This window comes from Bremia lactucae, linkage group LG6 (assembly GCF_004359215.1).
Source record: "Bremia lactucae strain SF5 linkage group LG6, whole genome shotgun sequence".
Taxonomy (NCBI): domain Eukaryota; phylum Oomycota; class Peronosporomycetes; order Peronosporales; family Peronosporaceae; genus Bremia; species Bremia lactucae.
This window is the reverse complement of record NC_090615.1, coordinates 2,008,987-2,035,284: the sequence shown is the minus strand read 5'-3', so window position 1 is coordinate 2,035,284 and position 26,298 is coordinate 2,008,987. Positions and strand designations below refer to the sequence as shown.

The 26,298-nt window shown below is 46.2% G+C and overlaps 1 protein-coding gene across 1 annotated transcript; it reads left to right on the top strand.

Moving 5' to 3' along the window:
- Positions 1-20,594: 20,594 nt before the first annotated feature.
- On the top strand, positions 20,595-22,988 carry CCR75_003592 (uncharacterized protein; the record flags this gene model as incomplete). The annotated part of the gene is made up of 1 exon (XM_067961686.1): positions 20,595-22,988. One exon carries the CDS (start codon positions 20,595-20,597, stop codon positions 22,986-22,988), a length of 2,394 nt encoding a protein of 797 aa, XP_067817913.1.
- Positions 22,989-26,298: the final 3,310 nt, after the last annotated feature.

Sequence of the window (26,298 nt, the reverse complement as noted above, 5' to 3'; positions counted from 1 at the left end):
GTTGGAACCTAAACAGCTAACGGTTTGGTTGTGTTTTCCATTCCTTTGTCTAATGACAATCATGCGTGAGTCACAGACTCTGAGCACCTTCCTCGACGACGAGGGAATGGTGGACTTTAAAAGTCTCTCAATCAGAGGAGGAGGAAAAAGAGCAGCGTTCGCTCACGCCTTCTCCTCCAGACGAACGTCGGTGAGCCCCGAATCCGTTCCCAGAACGTGGTGCCGCTGATGTCTTAACTGCATTGAGCAGGACACGGGACCCTGAGTCAAACATTATTACGAATCTGCTCGATGGAGAGCAAGAGCAGATAATCCTCATAGAGGAAAGAGCTCGTCGTCGAGCTGCCGAAATAGCGAAAGCTAAGGCTCATAGTGAATATAGATTCACTCCGCTTAGTGCGGACGAGCGTCTCAAAGAGATAGCGGGTCATAGCTTGGCCATCTGGATCTCTGGTGACCCGGCGAGGACGCCTGAGGAGATCGCTGCTCGCGACGCTTCATGAGCAATACCTTACGCCGAAGGTAATGACGCGAAGCCAGTATCTGAGACGCGTTTTCGTGATCAAGCCCGTGAGGCTTCGGTGACCTCCATGAAGGAAATTCCGATCGTTTTGTTTCGAAACGAAACAAGAACAGAAAACGAAGTCTCATTTGAGAAATGGGTTCACCGGGCCCGCAAGCTCCGTAATATATAGAATATCAGAGAGTCTGTGGTTAGAGGTGATATTTGTTTGAAACGCAAGCTTCGCTTCGACTTTGCAAAGCTTAAGGCCAAAGGCCAGTTACGTTCGGCATTTATGCCACAAAACGAAGTAAGGCCTAGCCAATATTTCAGTGCTTCGGTTAACCGTACAACCAAAGATTGAAGCCACACTGAGGCAATAGATCCACTTAATCCCACGTCTAGTGGTGGGAAGCGTCGTTTGACGCGAGTTGACCCTGAGCTTGGCGCTCGAAAACGTCAACGGCGTGCGAGCAATCTTGCCGGAGAGGTACCTCGAACTCCAAAGAGTTTTCAGAAGAGGGGTACCCTAGCCACTTCACCAGATACTGGTATTGACCCTCACGACGACGCCGCTTTAAAAATTTCTCCACATGAAACTGAAGTTTCCCCCGCGCATCAAGCAGCGCGGGAGGGGGCCGAAATTTCGGCGGAAGCATTTGATGCACTACGGCACGAGGTGCAACTTCTTCGTGAGGTCCTTGCTCGGGTTGAGAGTTATTTTGAGGCGGTTCGGGACCGTCTTTTGACGCTGGAGCGTCAGCAGCCACGTTTAGAGGGCCAGCTGGACATCCTGGTGAGGATGCCGCAATCTGCGGCACGACCGCCTGTCTCGGCGCAAGCTCCTTAAGTCCAAGTGGGAAGGGTCCCGATACGGCTTAAGCAAGCCAACGTAAAACACTGGGTGTGTACGCAGCTTGCTGGGAAGGTTTAGCGTATAAGCTAGGCCCTTCTTGGCCACGACCGTAAATGGTCCAATAAAGCGCGAGCGCAATTTGGTCTTTTAGACCGCGGAATCCAAGTTGTTAGGTAGATTTTTAGCGTTTAGAAAAACTCGGTCTCGGACCATATAAGAATTAATACAGCTTCTGCCTTTGGCATCTGCTTGTTCTTTATGTTTGTCGTGGCTATCAGCCATCATATCCCTTACATGTCTTAAGACATCGCGAGAAACTCGCTTACTTGTTTTCGAACGGTAACAGGGCTGATATCAGCAAGCCTATCGGCCAATTCTCCCCCAACGAAGCCCTGAACCACGCAGTGGTATCGTTAGTGGAACGCGCTGGTGGGTGAGACCGTTTATATAAAACGGAGTATAGCCTGTAGAGGCATGAACAGCGTTATTTAACGCAAATTCCACTACTGGGAGCATTGAGCTCCAGCGCTTTGGTGTCTGAGCACACACGCTGCGTATAACGTCTTCAACGACGCGATTGAGACGTTCAGTTTGACCATCGGTCTGCGGATGGTCCGCAGTGGACATATCCAATCTGGTGCCAAGCACTCGTAAAATTGATTTCCAGAATTTACCCGTGAAATGGGGAGTCGCGATCAAAGACAACTGCTACTGGCAAACCATGTTGTCGAAACACGCGATCGATAAACAGCTTAGCTGTACCCTCTCCATCGATGGAATCCGGCACGGCCTTTGGCTTGGTGGATTTACTACACTTTATTTAATAGCTTATATAATAAAATTAGTAATGAGAATTTCCTAATGCCATCCCTTTAACTTTAAACATAGATTTTTAAAAGATATGGAAAGATCGATTTGCTGGTTTCGCCGCGGAATTTCTGATGAAGTTGAATGTTTCGATTTGCCTAATATTGATGTTCCTGCGGCAAAAGAGAACTCATCGTGCCATAGTTATAAATCGTACTCCCGTTTTTTACTGTAATATTGCTATTTGAAACTATTTTATTGTTATTAGTAAGATTACCCGAGATTTCAACTTTGTCCTTACCGGCTATGGAATTGTAGTTTGTTACTGCGCCGGTGAGGCTGACCACTATACCGGAGTTACCGGCTGAATCTTCAGGTAGCCCTAAAACAAAATCCATACTAATGGACTCCCAGCATCCTATGGGAACGGGAAGACTCGCCAGTGGCGCAGCAGCATGTGCCGAGGGTTTAAACCGTTGGCACGTTTTGCATGTGCGAACATATGTGCTGAACCATTAATATAGTTTGGGCCACCAATAACTCTGGCTGGTAGAGCCGTAGGTCTTTTCTCTACCGAGATGACCGCCAAGGACAGTATCGTGTGCTTCATAGAGGATCCGGTAATTCAAATCCTCATCATGAGGAACAACGACACGCAGAGGGTCCGCAATGTCTGTGCAATAAAGCAACAGGTTGTTATCGATAGAAAATCGATGTAACCTTGCACGCAAACGTGCCGGTAATTTAATACCCGAATCCGAGTTCTTTAAGGCTCATAGCAGAGCTACACACTGCTCATCCTTGGCGTAAGCCGAACGGAATAATTCAGGAATAGGTGACGAGATAGTTGTTAAATGATAAAACTCATAATCCGGCCTGCGTGATAACGCATCGGCCAAAGCAGTTTGCTTGCCGGGTTTATACTTCGCCTCGAAGTTGTATTCCGCAAAAAAGGATAGCCATCGCGCTGTGATAGATGGGGCGACTTAGTCGCCGTGCGTAATGACGCGTGATCTGTATAAATCACAAACGGCTTAGAGCTGAGCAGATGAACTCTGAATATGACGAAAGCATACTTCATAGCAAGTAACTCTTTTTCATGAATTGGGTAGTTCTTTTCCGCAGCAGTCATCTCCAATTGGAGTAGGAGGTGTCTTATTCTCCACAGTAGACGCATTAGCGTCTGATGGAACATTTGCACTGCATTGAGCCCTGCAGCTGCCAGCTTTCGGACTCACAGGCGACGCGCACGAGTTTCGAAACTATGCGCAGTAAAAAATCGGAATTAAAATATAACCAACAAGTGCTAATTTACAGAGATATACATAATAGTACTCATTGTCACTTTACATCAGTCACTAAAGTGACTGTTTTTAGGGGGATTATGTAATCGGGCACACATCGGTTGAAGAACCGTTTTTTGTTGTGGTACATTTACTTTATAAGTTTAATACCCTTTTATCTAATTTTAAGATAGTTAGTTACTTAAACCCAATTTATAATGGGTAGTAAATGTGGTAGCCGCCAGATATAAATCTGGCGGCCAAAATCTATTTTAACTTAGTTAGGTAAGGTTTTTAGATTTGAATAATTAAATAAAGTTCAGTTTCCCTTTTGATCTTAAAGCGTTGAGTGCCTTCCTAAGGCTTGCGCATTGATCTGTAAGAGATAGAAGCCTTTCTACGAACCCATGAATCCCTTGAACTAGGATTCCTTAAGCTTCAATAGCTTGTACGACTCCCTGAGTTGTTAAACTCATTAGTTCAATAGAACTAAGTGACTCTCTGAGTCTGAAAGTCTTCCTCTGACTTTAGGAGCGAGGTAGCTCCGCTACACCTGGTAGCACTCGTAGTCAATCTACGCCTGAGTCTTTACAAGACATTTTTTTCACGAAAATGGAAGAGGCTCCAGAATTGTCAGAAGCGCAACGCGCCGCTTATGACAAGCTTAAAACCTTTTTCGGGCTTGAGCACGTGGAATTTATTATTTTCCAGGGACCAAAGGTCCTGCATGCAAGGCTTGAGCCTTCATGCGATATGATACCTCCCTGATCGGCCAGGTACAAGATCACTTAGCGGTATCTATGCCAACCCGGTACATCTCTGTACATGGTTCAGAGCCGAAGGCTCGCCCTCTAACTGTAAATGTGAAGACATTTGAGGGAGAAGAGGGAGAAAATCTCCCTTTTTGGATGAAGCAGATGGAAATGTCCATTAATTCCGCCTTGTTCTTAACAGAACGGCAAAAGGCGGCTATGGCCATTTCAAACTTGGAGGTAGAGCCATGGAGTGAGCACTATCGTGCAGTACGTCCATAAACGACACTTTGCCCTCATGGATTCGCTGAAACAGCAAATGACGAGCATGTCTGCACCGCCTGATCAGGCTTTTTGCATGCGAGCACAGCTTTTAGCAACTCGACAGGGTAAAAGAACCCTGGGGAACTTTGTCCAGGAGTTGAAACTCTCATTGCATCTATGCATCAAGACCCGGTGCAAGAAGCATTGTAGTGACCATCTTTATGGGGGGTCTCAATGAGGGCGTTTCCCGGACGGAATTGCCCCGATCTCATCCGGCTACGTTCGAAGAGGCAGTTGCCATAGCGCTACGCGCCGAGTTTGACTTTTAAACTGCTCGCGTTAGCACGCCTGTTTACCGAACAAGCTCTTCGAGCACATGGGTTCCGTCTATATGGAGCGGAACCTATGGATCTAAGCCTCGTTGAGGAAGGAGAAGAGGCTCTTCAAGCTGTGGAACAGCAAAACCCATTCGCAGATGTTATATGTGCGGAAGCACGAAACATTTACGCCCTGTCTGCCCTCTTCGGAATTCGCGTAAAGCTCGAAAGAGATCCAACTCCGACCTATAAAAGATATCTGGTACGGTGCGGGAAAACGTCGATACCCAGTAGGTGCAGGCGCCCTTCTGGGGAAGACCTAGGCTCTGTTGAACCTCAAGGAGGCGAGAATAAACAGAATCTAGCCCCAATTAGCTCGGTGCTCAATGGCACGGGGCGAGAGTACAAGCCTGGCTTGCTAGTCGCTCAAGCGACTGTAAAGGGCTTTGATTAGCCGTGGTCAATTTTAATTGACTCACAAGCGTCTTGCAATTATGCTCGACGCCTTTCCCTTGAAGGAAGTCAACAATATGTTGAGGCGCTTAGAGCGCATGAAGGTGATATAATCACTGTTCGCTTAGCGACTGGGACTCGTGTCACTGTTCCCAAGGTTCCATTGAACTTAGGTATAAAGTTTCTGGACTTTGACAGTATGATACGCTATCTCGTCCTTGATTTGGATTCGAGATATGTTCTCCTCCTTGGTATGGCCTGGCTTGAACACCAAGTGCCATGGATCGATTGGAGGTCTAAGATCTTAGGCGCCACGCGCAATGTTCCTAGCAAAGTTTTGGAGAGTCATGAACCCACCTTTGCTAGGCAACAAAAGCGCTACTGGCGTGGATCATTGAATGAGTCTGTCAGCGTTTTAGACATTGGCATGTCTATATTAATAAACTCGAATGTTAAAAACATTAATTCTGAGCCCGACTCAGCAGAAATCAGTGGAACGGCACGTACTCCGTCGAGTAACACTCGTTATAATAACGATTCACTAAATGCTGAAAGCATTGTTGGCCTAAGGCCGAATCATCAAGGGTGCAATATCCCTGAGATACGTGGAGTGGCACGTCTAAGTCCACCGAGTATGATCGGCCGAGGTGGCATCATACTGAGTGTCAGTAGTGACACTGTTAGCGGTTCGCCAGGACCTCAAGGGTGCAATATCCTGAGATACGTGGAGTGGCACGTCTAAGTCCACCAATTGGGGTCGGCCGAGGTGGCACCATACTGAGTGTCAATAGTGACACTATTGGCAGTTCGCCACGGCATTTTGGGTCAAATCCTCCTAATGCACGTGAAGCGACACGTAAACGTTCGCTGGATAAGGAAGTTGAGTTACCTAGCTCCTTGCCGGATGTCAAATCAGACACCATGTCTTGTATCGAACCAATACGGGCTGGAAAACCCGGGGACGTCAATGTGGCGTATTGTCTCCACTCCAAGACAGGGTGGACACGAAGCGTGTATATCCTCACAAAGTGATACGAGTGGGCAAGTACATACGCTTGTAAATCGCGTAACCGGTAACATTGAGGGGGAAGTTAGCCTTGCGGCAATCCCCTCGTTACATGCTCTTTAGAGCTAGACGAAATGTCTATTGATGAGTGCGGTCGAGCCTTAAAAGCTGATGACTTATCTGAAATGGTGGTCATTCGACCTATGGTTAAGTTAAACTCATCGTCACTTCTGGACGATGCTGTCCTGGATGAAACAAAAGCTGCACTTTGTGCGCGAAATGGGTCATCGATTCTTAAAGATCCTGCGGATCCCTTTTATTCCTTAATTAAGGAATTCCAAGATGTGGTATTTAATAACCCACCATCTGTTTTACCTCCGGATAGAGCTGTTCGTCATGAAAGTGACTTAGTTCCGGGAACCAAATTTATCATCTTTTCTGGAGTCATCACAAGACGACTCCGCACCGAAAGGTTCGGACGAGGTGTCAAACAACTTCGTCATCACCGCTTTGGTTGTCACGTTAGAATCGGTAGGTTTAACGGACGTGGTCCCGGTTGATCTGGATACCTTAACACTTGCGACCGAGTCGGGCGGGTACGCCGACTCGGCCCACTACCAATTGCTCATGCGAGCTAGTGATATCCCGCTTACAGCGGTCAGCACCCCAACCGGCATGTTATGGGAGTGGCTGGTTATGCCACAAGAGCTTTCCAACGCCCCGGCAACATTTAATCGTCTAGTGACGCAACTGTTTCGCCCTTATCGAGGTTGTGCACAGACTTATTTCGATGACATTTTTGTCCATAGTCGTGCGGAGCACGGGCGGTCGGATATGGAAAACCATTTAGACCATTTGCGAGCAGTGCTCGAGTGCATGCGCACAAAGAAATTGTATGCCAATGCATCTAAATGCATTTTTGGCGCAGACGAAATTCCTTTTTTAGGATGCTTCATTGGAAAGCGAGGCCTTAGAGTGGATCCCGCTAAGGTAAAAGCCAAAGTAGATTGGCCGGTTCCTAAAAACCAAAAGGATTTGCGTAAGTGGTTGGGTCTCGCCATTTATTTACAAAAATATAGCGAAAATTACGCTGATATCGCTAGGTCATTATCTAATCTCCTTTAAAGGATACAGAATGGTGCTGGACTAGCACCGAAAATAATATTTTTCGAGCAGTTAAAGATAGTCTTATCTATGCCCCGATTCTGGCACTGCCAAACCCAAATTGGCATTTCAGTGTCGTCTGTGACGCATCAGATTTTGCCATTGACAGTGCTCTGATACAAACAGATGTTGAGGGGCATGAAGGTGTTATTGCGTTAGAGTCTAGACAGCTTAAAAAACCATCGACTAAGTCCAATGCACTGTACATTGTACATCCCACCATATTGTTCTGAAGAACATCCTTTCTAGGAATGGGGATTTGTGCTGGTATAGTGGCAGCATTAAGCTTATTAAACGCATGTACAATGCGCCATTTACCATTTGGCTTTTCGACACAAATTATCGGTGTCGAATGATGAGATTTGCTCTCTCGCACCATTCCACCTCGTGCTTAGCACGGAAGAAATCGTCAATGACGTCACACTGCTCCCTTGGAAAAGGCCATTGTCTTGTGACACAGTATTTGGTCGTGAGAAACAGACTGTACCCTGAGACTATCATATTGTGGCTCGGCACCATCATAAAAATGTAGGATGCGTACGCATTTTACAAGGCAGCTCGATCGCGTACGCATTGCCTTGGCGGTGCGGTACACAAAACGGGTCGAAATGTCAGGCAATAATTTATTACTGCCCACATTCGTCACTACATGTTTCGGAAGGTTATCGTAGACAATGGGACTACGTCGTCAACATAAAATAAAAGAATGTTTGCTCGGTTATTTTTTGTCAGAGTTTCGTTTCTGTCGATCCACCGCATCAGCGATGGAATCCTGAACGAAACGGACCACTGCTTCTCTAGCCAGCAGGAATTCTCCGGCTGACTCGGTTTTGTTTTAGTCTTCAGTGCAACCGGTGCGCATTGCAAAGATGCCATTCTCCTCATTAGTGAGAGCATTACTGTTTTCACTACTATTATTGTTCTGATGGTGAGTGTTTCAGCATTGTTATCGAGGTCCGTAATAGCCTTTTCGCTATTACTGAGTTTGTCCACTTCAATGTTGATTGAATCAACATTGGCATGACTGTAGACATTGCGTGATGAGCAAGGGCTAGATTGTTCTTTGCTCGAGCTAATCCTCCCCTTGAATAAGAGTCACTTTAAGACAAGGTGGGTATACAAAGGATCGATACAATTTGAACAATCCTTTCAAGCATTGTTGTGATGGATTTTAAAATTATCCATCACCCATTTCAAGAGCCTTATCTTCTTGATAGGCTCTTCTAACGTCGCCAAGTAACGCTGACGACGGAACACTTATAGTGGCAACAGTGCGCTTATCCTCACTGTTGTTTTGCGCAGCCGGCTCAAAATTGGGCCAGCGCGACAGCACTGGGTAGTTGCGTTCAGCTGGTTGAAGCTGACGCGATTGATAACAGACGACGCGCTCTGCGCCGTCTGTGTCATATTGCATTAACGCACAGCCGATTGCAAAATCGCTTGCGTCACAGACCACATAAAAAGGTCGGTCTTGGTCCGCAATCGCCAGGATTAACGATTGCATCAAGCTCTTCTTGGTACCGTCGAAGGAACGCTGACAATCAGCGTTCCATGACCACATTCCAGTTCTCTTCAACAAAGAAAAAGAAGTATTGTCATTTTGGCATAATTGCGTGAGTACTTATGCAGGTACGCCGCGAAACCGAGGAACTTTCGAGGTCTCTTTACATCGACTGGCACAGTCTAACCGGTGATCGCCTTGATTTTTAACGGATCCAAGCGTACACCGTGTTTACCCACGATGGATCTAATAAGTGGTATTTGTAGCGAATATACACTTCTTGAGATTTGCATACAACTTTCGGTTACGTGTAAGTTTAAAAACCTTTCGGACGTGGGCACGATGTACTTTAACGTCCGACTTTCCATTCGTGGCTCTGCTATAAACAAAGACATCATCCAAATAACTCGGTGCGGAATTCGCACCGATCTCAACAGATTGGTAAAAATCTTTTAATGTCGCAGGTGCATTACTGAGTCCCTGTGGCAGAACTAGCCACTCCCATAGCATTCCGCTTGGGGTGCTTATTGCTGTGAACCGGATATCCTGTTGACGCATAAAGATCTGATAAAATTCAGCCATCCGATATACTGACGAAAAAATAGTACTCTTTAACATACGATCAATGATTACGTCTTCTCGTGGTATCGACGTTGAGCCGGTACCGTGGGGGGGGGCAGCGCTCAAGTTATGAAATGCATTCACAATCCGCCATCCACCTGTTGCATTACGCACACAGAAGGTCAGAGAGCTACGTGGGGAATTTGACTCCTCACATGGCCCGCCGCTAGGCGCTATTACTTGTTAACGAGGCAATGGCCATTGCATCATTACACAGTATCTCGAACCTGGAAATAGGTCGGTTTCGTGTCGAGTGCCTTTATCCTTAGGCATCTCGCACGGTACTGATTCCGGGAAGACATCCTTAAATTCTATTGAATCTCTTTATAAAGTTTTGTCTTCAAATACTCCTAGCATTGGGACGTAATACAATCATTTCGAGTCTTCCCATCGAGGACACCTTTTTCATCGATTAGCTGCTGACTAACCCGTTCGTTCTCAGTAAATACTATTGCGACCGAACATCGGCCACGTAGTTGTCATCTGTGACAAGTACGCAGATCTGCTTGGCTTTGCCACTATGCAGATCACGCAAGAACCGTTTCGGTTCTAGCGTTGGCAATTGAGTTATCTCCAAAGTTAACTTCGGAGGCGCTATCATATCAAGTGTATAAGCGCCTACATTTAATCCATTGTTTACTAAGACATTTATTGTCTCACTTTCCTCTTTGGAACTTATTTCCAATGGTACTGGGAACCTTTGACCACAGGTTTCCGGGGACCCACAAACATTATTTGGGGAGTATCCTCCCCAACTGCCTCTAATTGTGGTTGCGCTACCACAGCGAGATCGTCTACGATCGAATCTCCCGTCGATCTAGGACTTTCGCACTGTCTCTTATAGACTGGCGTTATAAATTTTCTTGGAATTTACTTTTCAAGCAAGTCTTTTTGTTTTGTACCACTCAACTTTTTCGAGTGGTCGAACATCGACGCTGCCTGTGCTTGTGCACAGCCGTCGGGATCTAACTCTACAATGTTTAGGGTATTCACACTGAGGTCTTCTGCAGTCATGCTAACGACCGACCCGCAAGTGAGGCCATCGCACTCACTCGTAGGACATCCACACGTTTGTGGACGCTCCAAGACGTTCATTAGATGACGATCGGACGAACGAAAAGGCAGGCATCGTCACGGCTTGATGCTGCCAGTTTATACATGGCTCGTACTTTCTGAGCCATGGCAATCCAAGGATGACATCATCCAAATCTAGTACGATGGAATCATCATCGGACTGTTTACTCTTTAACGTGTATTGAACACCAACTACACGTTTCTTTACCGTTACAGATGCGCCAGTTGCTAGGTGCACTGTCATCCTTGTTGGAGGGATATCGCGATCAATAAATTTGAGTCTGCAAACTTTTTAGCGCCCCATAATCGGCTAGGGACCTTAGTGGCAACTAATTTGACACTTCCATTATAAGGGTGATGAGGTTAACCTAATTACCTGGGGCAGATACACACAAAATTTGTGTGTAAGGAGCAACTTCGTCAAAAGACCTGCAAATTCCATGACGTTGCCAGATCAGTAGGGCGCTCCGCACCTACTGACCCCGACCGTTTTATGATGACCCGCCTCGCCGTTGCGATTTCGTAACAGGGTCAAATCCGCGTACTCGGCTGTTCCGAGCGAGAGGTCGGTCTTTTCGCTCAGTGTTTTTAGGCACTTGCCGTAAGGCACACCACTCATATGCGTAGTGGCCGTCTTTTGACGACGTTTACATTTCTGTAATTGTTTGTAACTTTAAGAGCGAGATTTCTCGCTCTCAACATACCGGAGATCCATGGGCTTTGGACCCTCGTTTTCTTGTCGTCTCGTTGGACGATAGGCACCCGAGTGGACGAAAGCCTGTTTCAGACTGAAGTCCTCTTGTTCTGCAACAGAGATCGCTTGGTCAAGCGTCTCAAATTCGAGCTGGAACAGGTGCATCTTGACAAGACCGCCTGCAAGACCCTTGATGACACAGTAACCTGTGTGTTCATCAATTGGATGATTCACGATACAACTGACCAGGTATCGTGTATGTTGGGCATAAGCGTGAAGGTCACGCTTGCCCTGCTTTAAATACAGGAGCTCCACTCGATCCCTGAATTCGGCACGTGGCGGCTCAAATGTTTGCCTGAGCCGGGTCTTAAATACCTCATACGACCCAAAAATTAATAGGTCGTGAAGCTTGAGTCCTAAACCTAAGATTTGGCATCTCCGGCTAAGTTGGACATGCCAAATTTCACTTATGTCGCATCATCACTGATACGGCGAGCTTCGATGGCGTCGTCTAATTCGACGAACCATCTTGAAAGGGAGTCGCCTTCAACAGCCTTAAACTTAGAAATTTCGATTTTTGAGCTTTCGGTTCGACGTGGAAGCGTCAGCCCGCTAGCAGCATTTATATGCTGCTGTCTTCAAAACTCTGACCGTTGTGCAGCATGAAAATGCTGCTGTCTTAACAGATCTAACTGTTGAGCACCCTGGTCTCTCAACAATTCCGCGTGTTGAGAGCCTTGCTGGTGAAGCAAGGCTATTTTCTCTCGGGCCCCGTCGAGTTCGTGATGTATCAACTCGGCTATAACCGCATGCTGTTCATCTTTTCTTAAAGAATGGCGCCAACAGCTGGCCCGCCTACGTCCGAACTCATTCGTTCGATCGAACCACATTCAAGGTCATCAAATGAGTAAATCCTTTACACGTTGCGTGATAACCTTCTTGTGGGGCTGGAAAGCTTCCTCCCTATCATTTAACATGTCCATGTTAGATGGAAGGTGCGTAGGTCGTTAAAAGGTCTACGAAGTGCTACCAGGTGTAACGGGGCACCCTTCACTGGTAATAATCAGCACTAGTTAACTTGCACTGATTACAGTTTAGGTTAGGTGCCTCGAAACTTCACGTACACAAGGGTACAGAGGAAGGCTTCTAAGTAGCTAAGGGGCTTTAGCTACGAAAGGTAATTGAAGGGGTTAGAATTAGCGAAAAAGTAAAGCTGTAGTAACATATTTAGTTTCCTACGTAACGATCTTCTATCTATTAATGAACGTATTAAATTAATTATAAAAAATATATGGCGCCTACCTGCGCACCGCACAAGCGTGTCTTGCGATGATTGGCTGAATTGATATACACTTAATTAACTGTAATCGGGCACACATCGGTTGGAGAACCGTTGTTGTGGTACATTTACTTTATGGGTAAAATACCCTTTTATCTATTCTAAAATAGTTTATTAGTTAAATACCATTTATTATGGGTAATAAATGTTGTAGCCGCCAGATATAAATCTGGCGGCCAAAATCTATTTTTAATTTAGTTAAGGTAAGATTAAATAATTAAATATAGTGCAGTTCGCCTTTTGATCTTATAGCGCTAAGTGCCTTTCTAAGGCTTGCGCATTGATCTGTAAGAGATAGAAGCCTTTCTAAGGTATATCCTCTTGGGCACTAGTTGCCACTTGGTTCTACGAACCCCTAAATCCCTTAAACTAGGATTCCTTAAGCTTCAATAGCTTGTACGACCTACTGAGTTGTTAACCCATTAACTCTGAAGCACTAAGAGAGTCTCTGAGTCTAGAAGCTTTCCTCTGACTTCGGGAGCGAGGTAGCTCCGCTACACCTGGTAGTACTCGTAATCGTTCTACACCTGAGGCTTCACAAGACAATTTTTCACTGAAAAAATAGAGATTCCAGAACTTTCAGGGGCGCAACGCGCAGCTTACGACAAGCTCAAAGCTTTGTTTGGGCTTGAACATGTGGATTTCATTATCTCCCAGGGACCAGAGGTCCTGCATGCAAGGCTTGAGCCTTCATGCGATATGATACCTCCCTGATCGGCCAGGTACAAGATCACTTAGCGGCATCTATGCCAACCCGGTACATCTCTGTACCTGATTCAAAGCCGAAGGCTCGCCCTCTAGCTGTCAATGTGAAGACATTTGAGGGAAAAGAGGGAGAAAATCCCCCTTTTTGGATGAAGCAGATGGAAATGTCCATTGATTCCGCCTTGTTCTTATCAGAACGGCAAAAGGTGGCTATGGTCATTTCCAAACTCGGAGGTAGAGCCATGGAGTGAGCACTATCGTGCAGTACGTCCATAAACGACGCTTTGCCCTCATAAGATTCGCTGAAACAGCAAATGACGCGCATGTCTGCACCGCCTGATCAGGCTTTTCGCATGCGAGCACGGCTCCTAGCGACTCGACAGGCTAAACGAACCCAAGAAGACTTTGTCCAGGAGTTGAGCCTATGCATCAAGACCCGGTGCAAGAAGCGATTGTTGTAAAAATTTTTATGGGGGCGTCTCAATGAGGGCGTTGCCTGGACGGAATTATTCCGATCTCATCCTGCTACTTTCGAAGAGACAGTTGCCCTAGCGCTTCGCGCTGAATTCGACTTTAAGTCTGCTCGTGTTAGCACGCCCTGTTAACCGAACAAGCTCTTCGAGCACATGGGTACCGTATAATAGACCAGAACCCATGGATCTAAGCCTCGTTGAGGAAGGATAAGAGGCACTTCAAGCTGTGGAACAGCATTAGCACATCCGTAGATGTTATTAGTGCAGAAGTACGAAACATTTTCTTACGTCCGGCCTGTCCCCTATGCAATACGCGTAAAGCTCGAAAAAGCACCAATTCCATCCTAAACCAGAAATCTGGTACGGTGCGGGAAAACGTCGATACCCACTAGGTGCGGGGCGCCCTACTGGGGAAGACCTATGCTCTGTTGAACCTCTAGGAGGTGAGAGTAAACAGGACCTAGCCCCAATTGGCTCGGCGCGTAATGGCACGGGGCGAGAGTACAAGCCTGGCTTGTTAGTCGCCCAAGCGACTATGATGGGCTTTGATAAGCCATTGTCAATTTTTAATTGACTCACAAGCGTCTTGCAATTATGCTCGACGTCTTCCCCAATAAGGGAAGTCATCACGCTTAAAGTGCATGAAGGTGATACAATCACTGTTCGCTTAGCGACAGGGACTCGTGTCACTGTTCCTTAAATTCCATTGAACTTTGGTATGAAGTTTCTGGACTTTGACAGTATGGAACGCTGTCTCGTCCTTGATTTGGATTCGAGATATGATCTCATCCTTGGATATAGCCTGGCGTGAACGCCATGAGCCATGGATCGATTGGAGGTCTTACCCCAATCGATCCATGGCTCATGGCGTTCACGCCGACCTTAGGCGCCACGCGCAATGTTCCAAGCAATGTTTTGGAGAGTCATGAACCCACCCTTGCTAGTCAACAAAAGCGCTATTGGCGCGGATCATTGAATGAGTCTGTCAGTGTTTTAGACATTGGCATGTCTGAGCTAATAAACTCGAATGTTAAAAACATTAATTCTGAGCCCGACTCACCAGATCTAAGTGGAACGGCACGTACTCCGTCGAGTGACACTCCTTGTAATAACGATTCACTGAATGCTGAAAGCATTGTTGGCCTAAGGCCGAATCATCAAGAGTGCAATATCCGTGAGATACGTGGAGTGGCACGTTTAAGTCCACCGAGTATGGTTGGCCGAGATGACACCATACTGAGTGTCAATAGTGACACTATTGGCGGTTCGCCAAGGCATTTTGGGTCAAACCCTCCTAATGCACGTGAAGCGACACGTAAATGTTCGCTGGATAAGGAAGTTGCGTCACCTAACTCCTTGTCGGATGTCAAATTAGACACCATGTCTTGTATAGAACCAATACAGGCTGGAAATCCGGGGACGTGAATGTCCCGGCCATAAGAGGCGCATTGTCTCCACTCCAAGACAGGATGGACACGAAGCGGTTATACCCTCACAAAGTGATACGTGTGAGCAATTACACACACTTGTAAATGGTGTAACCGGTAACATTGAGGGGGAAGTTAGCTTTGCGGCAATCCCTTTGTTACACTTTTAGAGCTAGACGAAATGTCTATCGATGAGTGCAGCAGAGCCTTAATGGCTGGCGACTTATCTGAGATGGTGGTCACTGGATGACACAAAAGCTGCGCTAAGTTCGCGGAGTGGGTCATTGGTCCTTAAAGATCCTACGGATATATTTTATTCCTTGATCAAGGAATTCCAAGATGTGGTATGAACCAATCCACCATCTGTTTTAACTCCGGATAGAGGTTTCGGTCATGAAATTGACTTGGTTCCGGGAAGAAATATTGTGTCACGACAATGGCCTATACCAAGGGAACAGTGTGACGTCATTGACGATTTTTCTTTCGTGCTAAGCACGATGCGGGAATGGTACGATATAGCAAATCGAGCAAATCTTCCCATTCGACACCGACACATGGCGCAATGTACATGCATATAATAAGCTTAATGGTGCCACTATACTAGCACAAACCCCCATTTCTAGAAAGGATGCTCATCAGAACAATATGGAGGGATGTACAACGTACAGTGCACTTGACTTAGTCGATGGTTACTGTCACTGCTCATGCGAGCTAGCGACATCCCGCTTACAGCGGTTAGCACCCCAAGCGGCATGCTATAAGAGTGATTAATTATGCCACAAGCGCTTTCCAATGCCCTGGCAACATTTAATCGTCTAGTGAAGCAGCTGTTTCGCCCTCATCGAGGGGGGTTATGCACATACTTATTTTGATGACTTTTTCTGTCCATAGTCGTGCGGAGCAGAATCGGCTGGATATGGAAAACTATTAAGACCTTTGCGAGCAGTGCTCGAGTGTATGCGCACGAACAAATTGTATGCCAATGCATCTAAATGCATTTTTAGTGCAGAAAAAATCCTTTTTTAGGGTGCTTCATTGGGCAGCGAGGCCATAGAGCGGATCAAAAGCCATAGTAGATTGGCCGAATCGAATTCAAAGTAAAAGCCATAGTAGATTGGCCGGTTCCTAAAAACTAAAAGGATTTGCCTAAGTGGTCGGGTCTCGCCAATTGTTTACACAAAAAAGCGAAAATTTCGCTGATATGGCTAGGCAATTATCTAATCTCCTTAAAATGGATACACAATGGTGCTGGGCTAGCACAGAGCATAATGGGTTTCAAGCAGTCAAGAAGAGTCTTATCCATGCCCCGATCCTGTCACTGCCAAATCGAAATTGGCCTTTCAGTGTCGTCTGTGACGCATCCGATTATGCCATTGGCAGTGCTCTTTACAAATAGGTTTTTATGGGCGTGAACGTGTTATTGCGTTCGAGTCTAGACAGCGAAAAGCTGCGGAGAAGAATTCTCACTTCATGACATAGAATTAGTTGCCATGAAGTATGCTCTCGTAAAATTCAGAGTTCATCTGCTCAGCTCTAAGCCGTCTGTGATATATACAGATCACGCGTCATTACGCACGGCGACTAAGTCGCCCCATCTCTCACAGATAATGGCCCGATGGCTATCCTTTTTTCGCTGAGTAACAACTTCGAGGTGAATTATAAGCCTGGCAAGCAAAACGCTTAGGCCGATGCGTTATCACGCAGGCCGGATTATGAGCTCTCTCATTCAACGACTATCATGTCGCCTATTACTGAATTAACTCGTTCGGCTTACGCCAAGGATGAACAGTGTGTAGCTCTGCTACGAACTCTAAAGAACTCTGACTCGGGTTTTGAATTATCGGCATGTTTGCGTGCAAAGTTACATCGATTTCCTATCGATAACGACCTATTGCTTTTTCGCACGGACGCTGCGGATCCTCAGCGCGTCGTTGTTCCTCATGATGAGGATTTGAAGTACGGAATCATCTATGAGGTGCACGATACTGTCCTTGGTGGTCAACTCGGTAGAGAAAAGACCTACGGCTCTGTAAGCCAGATTTATTGATAGCCCAAACTTTATAAATTGGTCAGCACATACGTTTGCACATGCGAAACTTGCCAACGGGTTAAATCCTCGGCGCATGCTGCTGCGCCACTGGCAAGTCCGCCCGTACCCATAGGGTGTTGAAAGTCCATTAGTATGGATTTTGTTTTCTGTATACCGAAAGATTCGGCCGGTAACTCTGGCATAGTGATTTTTGCTGACCGATTGAGCAAAATGGCTCACTTTGCTGCTGAGCCTGATACCATTGCTGATGAATGTATACAGCAAGGCTGTTCCCCGTCGATCGCGTGTTTCGACAACACTGTTTGCCAGTAGCAGTTGTCTTTGATCGCGACTCCCCATTTCACGGGTAAATTCTGGAAATCAATTTTACGAGTGCTTGGCACCAGATTGGACATGTCCATAGCGAACCATCCGCAGACCGATGGTCAAACTGAACGTGTCAATCGCGTCATTGAAGACGTTATACGCAGTGTGTGTGTGCATAGACGCCAAAGTGCTGGAGCTCAATGCTCCCAGTGGTAGAATTTGCGTTAAATAACGCTGTACATGCCTCTACAGGTTATACTCAGTTCTATGTCAACGGTCTCACCCACCCACGCGTTCCGTAAACGGTCCCACTGCGTGGCTCAGGGCTTGGTGGGGGTGAATTAGCCGATAGGCTTGCTGATATCAGCCCTGTTACCGTTCGGAAACAAGTAAGCGAGCTTCTCGCGACGCGATCAAGTGTCTTAAGACATGTAATGGATACGATGGCTGATAGCCAAGACAAATAGCAGAGCCAAAGGCAGAAGCTGTACTAATTCTTGTATGGTCGGAGACCGAGTTTTACTAAACGCTAAAATCTACCTACCAACTTGGTTTCCGCGGTCTTCAAGACCAAATTGCACCCGCGCTTTATTGGGCCATTTACGGTCGTGGCCAAGAAGGGCCTAGCTTATACGCTAAACCTTCCTAGCAAGCTGCGTACACACCCAGTGTTTTACGTTGGCTTGCTTAAGCCATATCGGGACCCTTCCCACTTGGACTTAAAGGAGCTTGCGCCGAGACAGGCGGTCGTACCGCAGATTGCGGCATCCTCACCAGGATGTCCAGCTGGCCCTCTAAACGTGGCTGCTGACGCTCCAGCGTCAAAAGACGGTCCCGAACCGCCTCAAAAGAGCTCTTAACCCGAGCAAAGACCTCACGAAGAAGTCGCACCTCGTGCCGTAGAGCATCAAATGCTTCCGCCGAAATTTCGGCCCCCTCCCGCGCTACTTGATGCGCGGGGGAACCTTCAGTTTCATGTCGAGAAATTTTTAAAGCGGCGTCGTCATAATGGTCAATAACCTATCTGGTGAAGTGGCTAGGGTACTCCTCTTCTGAATACTCTTGGAAGTTTGAGGTACCTCTTCGGCAAGATTGCCCGTACGCCGTTGACGTTTTTGAGCGCCAAGCTCAGGGTCAACTCGCGTCAAACGACGCTTCCCACCACTAGACGTGGGATTAAGTGGATCTATAGCCTCAGTGTGGCTTCAATCTTTGGTTGTACGGTCAACCGAAGCACTGAAATATTGGCTAGGCCTTTCATCGTTTTGCGGGATAAATGCAGAACGTAACTGGCCTTTGGTCTTAAGCTTGGCGAAATCGAAGCGAAGCTTCCGTTCCAAATGAACATCCGCCGCATCCGCAGACTCGCTGATATTCCAAATATTACGAAGGCGGCGGGCCCGTTGGACATAGTTCTCAAATGAGACTCCTTCTTTCGTTTGGAAACAAACCGATCGGAATTTTCCTCATGGAGGTCACCGAAACCTCACGGGCTTGATCACGTAAACGCGTCAGATACTGACTTCGCGTAACTACATTTGGCGTAAAGTATTGCTCATGAAGCGTCGCGAGCAGCGATCTCCTCAGGCATCTTCGCCGGGTCACCGGAGACCCAGATGGCCAAGCTGTGACCCGCTATCTCTTTAAGACGCTCGTCCGCACTAAGCGGAGTGAATCTATATTCACTATGAGCTTTAACTTTCGCTATCTCGGCAGCTCGACGACGAGCCTTTTCCTCTATGAGGATTGCCCGCTCTTGCTCTTCAACGAGCGGATTCGTAATGATGCTGGACTCAGGGTCCTGTGTCCTGCTCAATGCAGTTAAGACATCAGCGGCTTCACGTTCTGAGAACGGATTCGGGGCCCGACGACGTTCATCCGGAGGCAAAGGCGTGAAAGAATGACGCTCTATCTCCTCCTCCTCTGATGAAGAATGACTTTCGAAGTCCACTATTCCCTCATCGTCGAGGAAGGTGCTAAGAGTCTGTGACTCACGCTTGATTGTCATGAGACAAAGGAAAGAAAAACACAACCGAACGGTTAGCTGTTTAGACTCCAACCTCAAAGAAGAAATGAAGCTAATGTTGTCACTCGGTGTCAACAGTCTGATGGGGGAGGGTGTAACGGGGGACACATCGGTTGGAGAGCCGTTGTTGTGGTACATTTACTTTATGGATAAAATACCCTTTTATCTATTCTAAAACAGTTAATTACTTAAATCCCATTTAGTATGGGTAACAAATGTTGTCGCCGCCAGATATAAATCTGGCGGCCGAAATCTATTTTTAATTTTGCTACGGCAAGGTTTTAGATTAAATAATTGAATAAAGTGCAGTTCCCCTTTTGATCTTAAAGCGTCAAGTGCCTTCCTAAGGCTTGCGCAGTGTTCTGTAAGAGATATAAGCCTTTCTAAGGTATATCCTCTTGGGCACTAGTTGCCACTTGGTTTTCTACGAACCCTGAATCCCCCTTGATCTAGGATTCCTTAAGCTTTAATAGCTTGTACGACTCCCTGAGTTGTTAAACTCATTAGTTCAATAGAACTAAGTGACTCTCTGAGTCTGAAAGTCTTCCTCTGACTTTAGGAGCGAGGTAGCTCCGCTACAATATTTATGATACGGAAACCCCGTTACACATTATGCTTTCAAGAAGAATTTGACGTGTTAAAAATTGCAGAATAAGAGAATGTGAGATTTAGCCCTCTACAATTATCAAAAAAAAGCTTGCTTTATTTTATTGACATTACTGTGTTACAATATTGAGGTATACGCGACATGTCCAAATTCACAATTTTTCTCTTGGGTCCTTCTAAGCAATCTGGGCAGAAGTAAGAAGCTTGCAAGATTATTTTTTATCCGTACATAATTCGAAGCCATGCCACTTAGTATGTATTTCGATTGCAGGTGTCTCTAAGTTGTCGCATCGCTGGAAATAAGTGTAATAACAAACAATCGTGGTTTGACGCACTAGTTTAAGGATATTTTCACAGCCACGACGATTATGACAATAGACACGATGCTACCAGCTTATGCTCGCCGCACGGGGCGCATTGGAAGCCTTCACGAATTTCAGCAACGTGCCGCTCGTTACAGTCACCATGGTCTCGAGAACGGGGATAAAATCACTATCGACAAGCTGCTGAGAGACGAATTGACCACCGACATCTCAGAAGAGTACGTCAATGTATCCTCCGATCGCCGCGACAGCGATGGGTCTGACTTGCTTGAGTCATTTCGAAAGTATGGCGGTAGAAAATCAGTTTCTGGCGAATCACTCTTTGGAGGCGAGAGAAGCCGTGACCCGAGTGAACGGCTGTATTACCGTCGTCAGTTAAAAGCTGTAACCTTTTTAATTTTGCTGGGTGTAATCGGAGGACCCATGACCTACGGCATTCGAGTGCTTTATACTCACCTTAGTGATCTAAGAAAGTACCTTGTAGGAGAGGCTACGACTTACGTATTAAAGCTTGCCGTCTGGACAGCTCATACTGTCTTTTTTTCAAGTCTTGGAATCTTTTTTACTCAACTTTCACCTGTTGCTGCTGGCTCCGGGGTCTCACAAATGAAATCGATTCTTACGGGGATCGACCCCATGATGTATTTGCCTGGGTATTTCGACTTTTCAACCTTTCTCGCAAAAGTTGCTGGTTTGGTGTGCTCGGTAGGTGCAGGATTAATAGTAGGCACCGAGGGAGCTTTTGTTCACATAATGTCGATCGTTACGCATCACTTGCTCAAGACTCCTATTTTCAAAGGGTTTAGCGTGCACCTAAACGGTCGACTACAATTATTAGCTGCGGCCTGTGCTGTGGGCGTGTCGTCGTTATTTTCTTCGCCTATTGGAGGCGTTCTCTTTAGCATGGAGGTCACTTCAACGTATTATCTTATGTCCAACTACATTAAAGCGTTCATTAGCGCTGTCTCAGGAGCAGTGATGCTTCGCTTAACTCTCGTGCTGGCAAATAGTGAATCGAATCTCGCGACGCAAGCGGTCTTGAAGACGCACTTTCCTGCAAGCCCGTATACAATTTGGGAGATTCCCTTGTATATTTCTCTTGGTGCCATTCTAGGTCTCCTTTGCACTGCCATGATGTGGTTTTTACGTAAGATTGCTGAAAACCGAAGCAAATTTCGAAAGTCGTCTCGGACGTGGAAAAGAGTGTTTGTCACATGGGTGGACCCTTTCGTTGTGTCGGTTTTAACTGGTGTACTCACTTTTGTGCCAGGGAGGTACGCCCACAATAATTCAATGGACGACCTCGCTATTTTGTTCACCGATGAACTCCCAGAGACTTGGAAAGTCATATCCAAGTACTACGCACTTTCCGTTTTATCGGCGGTATATATGTTTCTTCTTCCGCTGTGCATCACCCTTAAAATTCCTACTGGAATTTGGGTGCCAACGTTTATTGCGGGGGCTGCATTCGGGCGCATGTTTGGAGAAATGGTCGCAACTATTTTCCCGAGCCTGAATGTGCATCCTGGTACCTACGCTTTGGCTGGGGCTGCTGCATTTGGGAGTGCAGCGACACGAGCAATCTCGGTCGCGGTCATCACACTAGAAATTACTGCGGCAATGTCGATGATGTTTCCACTATTTTGTGCATCGCTTGCGGCAATGGCAGTTTCTTACCTTTTTAAAGAGAAATCTGTCTACGACACGTTGTTGATTGTGAGTGGGATGCCATTCATGCCTCTAGTCGACCTCGAATCGAATACAACGGCAAGTGACATAGCAGAGCCGTGCTTGGTTTTCATCACGAAGCGTACGACGATTGCTCGCATCCTACTAGCGCTCCAAAGACTGCCGCATCACGAAATTCCAATCGTTGATACTGAGGCGACAATGATTTTGCTTGGAGTGGTCAGCGGCTCCCAATTGCGAAGGTTTGTAAGAAATCACTATGAAAAATACAGCCTCGATGACGTCGATATAGATCTTGGTGAAAATCCTCATAACAACACGCCATTGCTGTCGTGGGCCACCATAAAGGACAAACTTACGGTAGCGAAAGTCAACAACACAGGAGGCTTTAATGGTATGGGATCGTTTGATATTACGTATAACGCATTGTCAACGACGAAAATTCAGCCCGGAGATGGTGCCGTGCCATTTCTTATGGACGACTCAAAGATGTTAGGGCTTTTAAATGAGGGTTGGGACAAGAACAAGGCAGAAAAGCTAAATGCCACCGTAAAAGTCACTGAAGGGCACTTCTGCATCATCCGACCAATGGCCATGACCATTTCGAGTAACACGCCTCTGGATGATCTCCACATGATCTTTACGATGCTGCGATACGACCATTGTTTTGTGTGTGACCACGGAGCTCTTAAGGGTGTCGTCACCACAAAAGGACTGCTTCGTGCTGGCAAGTTTATCGAAGCCATATAGCAAATACTACGGTGCTTGGGTCAACCTTATGTCATTGTAATTTGTACAATCGTCGCAGAGTATAAATTAAAGGCTAGAGGAATAAAATCGTGAAACGCTTTTGCATTTTTTGTTCTCTTCCAGAGAATTTTTAGAAGCGCACAGACCGTCACAGCTAGCTCGCGACGACAGGTTCGCTCGTGATCAATGACTTCCCGTATATAATGGAGGACGTAATCCATGTCACGGTGTTGACTCGGTTTCGGCGAACAAGGGACCCGACTTTCCTCCCACAACGGGGTGTCCCGTTATGTAACGGGCTAAAGTTGCACTAATGTTGCTCAGTCCCCTTTAAGCTCACTTGGTGTACTTCAGGGGATGGTCAATTACTTAATTAAAATAATTAGATCCTGCACGCGGGTGTACCCTTATTAAAATTCCCATGTAAGAAAACCAACCTCTTTGTTTGAGTGTAAATGTGAAACTGCTACTGATTTTTTATATGTATTCCTATACCTCCCTACATTGTTACACTTTAACCACAGCGCGGTCGTTTCACTGACGTCGTAGCCGCGAACAGTCGCCCATCACCGAAACTTCTCCGCTGTCATATAAGCCACATAAAAACCGTTTTCCAACACTTCTTCTCGGCCGTGTTGTGGTTAATGCAGGTTCAGAAGAGCGCGCAGTCTGTCAAGCTTGGGCGAATACAGCGCCTTCGTCAACACGTCGGCAACCATCTTGTCCGAAGGTACGTATTGTGAAGATATTATACCACGTCTCGCTTGATCACACACAAATTTGACCCTTATTTCAATGTGTTTTGCTTTTGCAGGTGATGATTCCCCCTCCAAGTGCTTGATGGCAGCCTGATTGTCAACTATCATTGGCATGGGGGTCAAGATTTACGAGGCCCAATTCCTGCAGCAATTCCCGGACTCCAAGTAGCTTACGAGCCGCGTCTGAAGCGGCGACAAATTCTGCTTCCATTGTCGACAATGAATCGCCACCTTGTTTCTTGCAAGTACAGGTAATAATCATTCCATTAAACATCGTGATTGCACCTGTCAACGACTTACGATCGGATTTGTCTGCTGCAAAATCAGCGTCGCTATATGATAACAGTCTCAAGGGACTTCTATCAGGTTGATCGGTGGACATGTGCATCTTGAGCACTTGAGTTCCTTTTAGGTAACGTAGGATGCGTTTCGCTAAATTCCAGTCGCGAACAGTTGGCTGATGTGTTTGTCTTGTTGCTTTATGAACAGAGAAAGCAATATCTGGCCGTGTACAACGTGCCACCCACAGTAGGCTGCCCACAAGAGACTGGAAACTCTTCACAGTTGGCTGACCTTCACTCGCGTGTACCGGTAGCAGATCTTCGTGTCCAATAGATAAGTCGTAGCAATCGTCACCAATTGGTGTTCGTATCCATTTAATCAATTCCATATTTGCACTTAGAAGTATTTCGTTAATCGCTTCTTCTTGATCAAAAAAAATATCCTCTATTTTCCATCGCTACAATACGCAAACCGAGAAATTTGCTAACGCGTCCAAGCTGCTTGATGGACAGCGATGAAAGACTTTGAAAAAACTCCTCAATTAGATCAGCACGAGTCGATGTTACTAAAAGATCATCGACGTAAACACCAACAAGTATTATGTCTCCATCGATAACTTTGTGGTAAAGACACATATCAGTAATGCATCGCGAAAACCCAGCTCCAGTGAGCTTGTCGTGAAGCAGTTGGCTCCACAAACGCCCAGTCTGCTTTAAACAATACAGAGTCTTCTTCAACTTTAGCACAAGCTCGTCGCCAGTCTTGGCATCAAATTGCTTAAGCTATTCATCCGTGAAAACCATTCCGCCTGGTACACGCAGATATATGTCCAAACCGCTTTCCTTGTCAGCTTGCGCATAGGCATTTGGCACATCGCCATGATGAGCAGGAACTTTCCAAATAACTGCCAAAGCCAATAAAATTTTAATGTCGCCAAATCCATGACTGCAGCGAATGTTAAAAAGAAATCAACTCCGTATTTTTGCTCGTTTCCACAAGCAACAAGTCGGGCCTTAAAACGCTCAATGTTACCTTGTGCGTCAGGTTTCGTCTTAAATACCCATTTACTGTGCAGGGCATTTATGTCTTTGGAACACTTAGTGACTTCATAAATTTCAAGTCGGTTTAACGCAGATAGTTCCTCGTCCATAGCTTTAGCCCATTCATTCGACTTTTGGCTTCTTATAGCCTTCCCTTAATTCAATGGATCACGTTCAGTGATGTGATTCACTTCCGTCGTGGTGATCTCCTTCTGATGATCATCATCCAGCGAAACACCTGCTGTCGAGCGCGTTTCATACCGCGATCTCTGCCAGGCCTTGTTCCTCTTCTTCTAAGTCTTGTTACGCGTAATTTTTTGCGCAACAATCTTTGACGAAGCACTCGTTGCTTCATCTCCTTCTAACGTCACCATGTCATCGCCATTTTCGAGATTAATTCCACGCTGAATATGTGAATTCGGTGCATCAGTCAATGTCTCGATATTTTCACATGCTGAGTGACAATGACCACTCTCTCTTGCTTCAAAAACACACGGTATCCTTTCACCTCGTCACTCTTACCAACAATCACTCCGACTCGTGCTCGTTGCTCAAGAGAATTCTTGCGTGGGTCCCTGTAAACTGGGCATATCGATCCAAATGCCACGATAGAGCTTAAATCAGGAACTTTTTTGTCAGCACTTCGATAGGAGATGCCCTATTCTGGTTGGAGCGGCTCGGACTCCGATTTAGTATGTATGCAGCGTACTCGACGGCATCTCCACAGAAATACAAAGGTAGTCCGCAGGCAAATATCATACACCTGGCCATGTTTAAGATGGTCCTGTGCATGCGCTCTGCCTTTCCGTTTGACGCTTGATTTCTGGCTTCAGACACTTGACGCGCAACCCCAGTTTTCTTGCAAAATAAATCAACGTTCTGATATTCACCGCCTCCATCAGTACGCAGAATATGAATCCTACAATCAAACATTTTCTCGAAGAACACCAGAAATGCTCAAATTTCTTGGCTGCAGCGTCTTTGGTCTTGGCTAAAAACACGCGGCAATGATTTGACTTGTGATCAACAAAGTTAGTCAGGTACCAATTACCTAGACGATCCTTCGGCGTCATCGGACCCTTCAAATCGCTGCATATCACCCCTTTAATTCTTTCAATCGGAGAATTCTTGCCAGCATCTTTCTTCGACTGATCGGTTTTTGTTTGTTTTCCTTGCGCACAAGTCAAACAATTCACGCGCACCTTGTCACTCAACTGTATTCCCGATCTT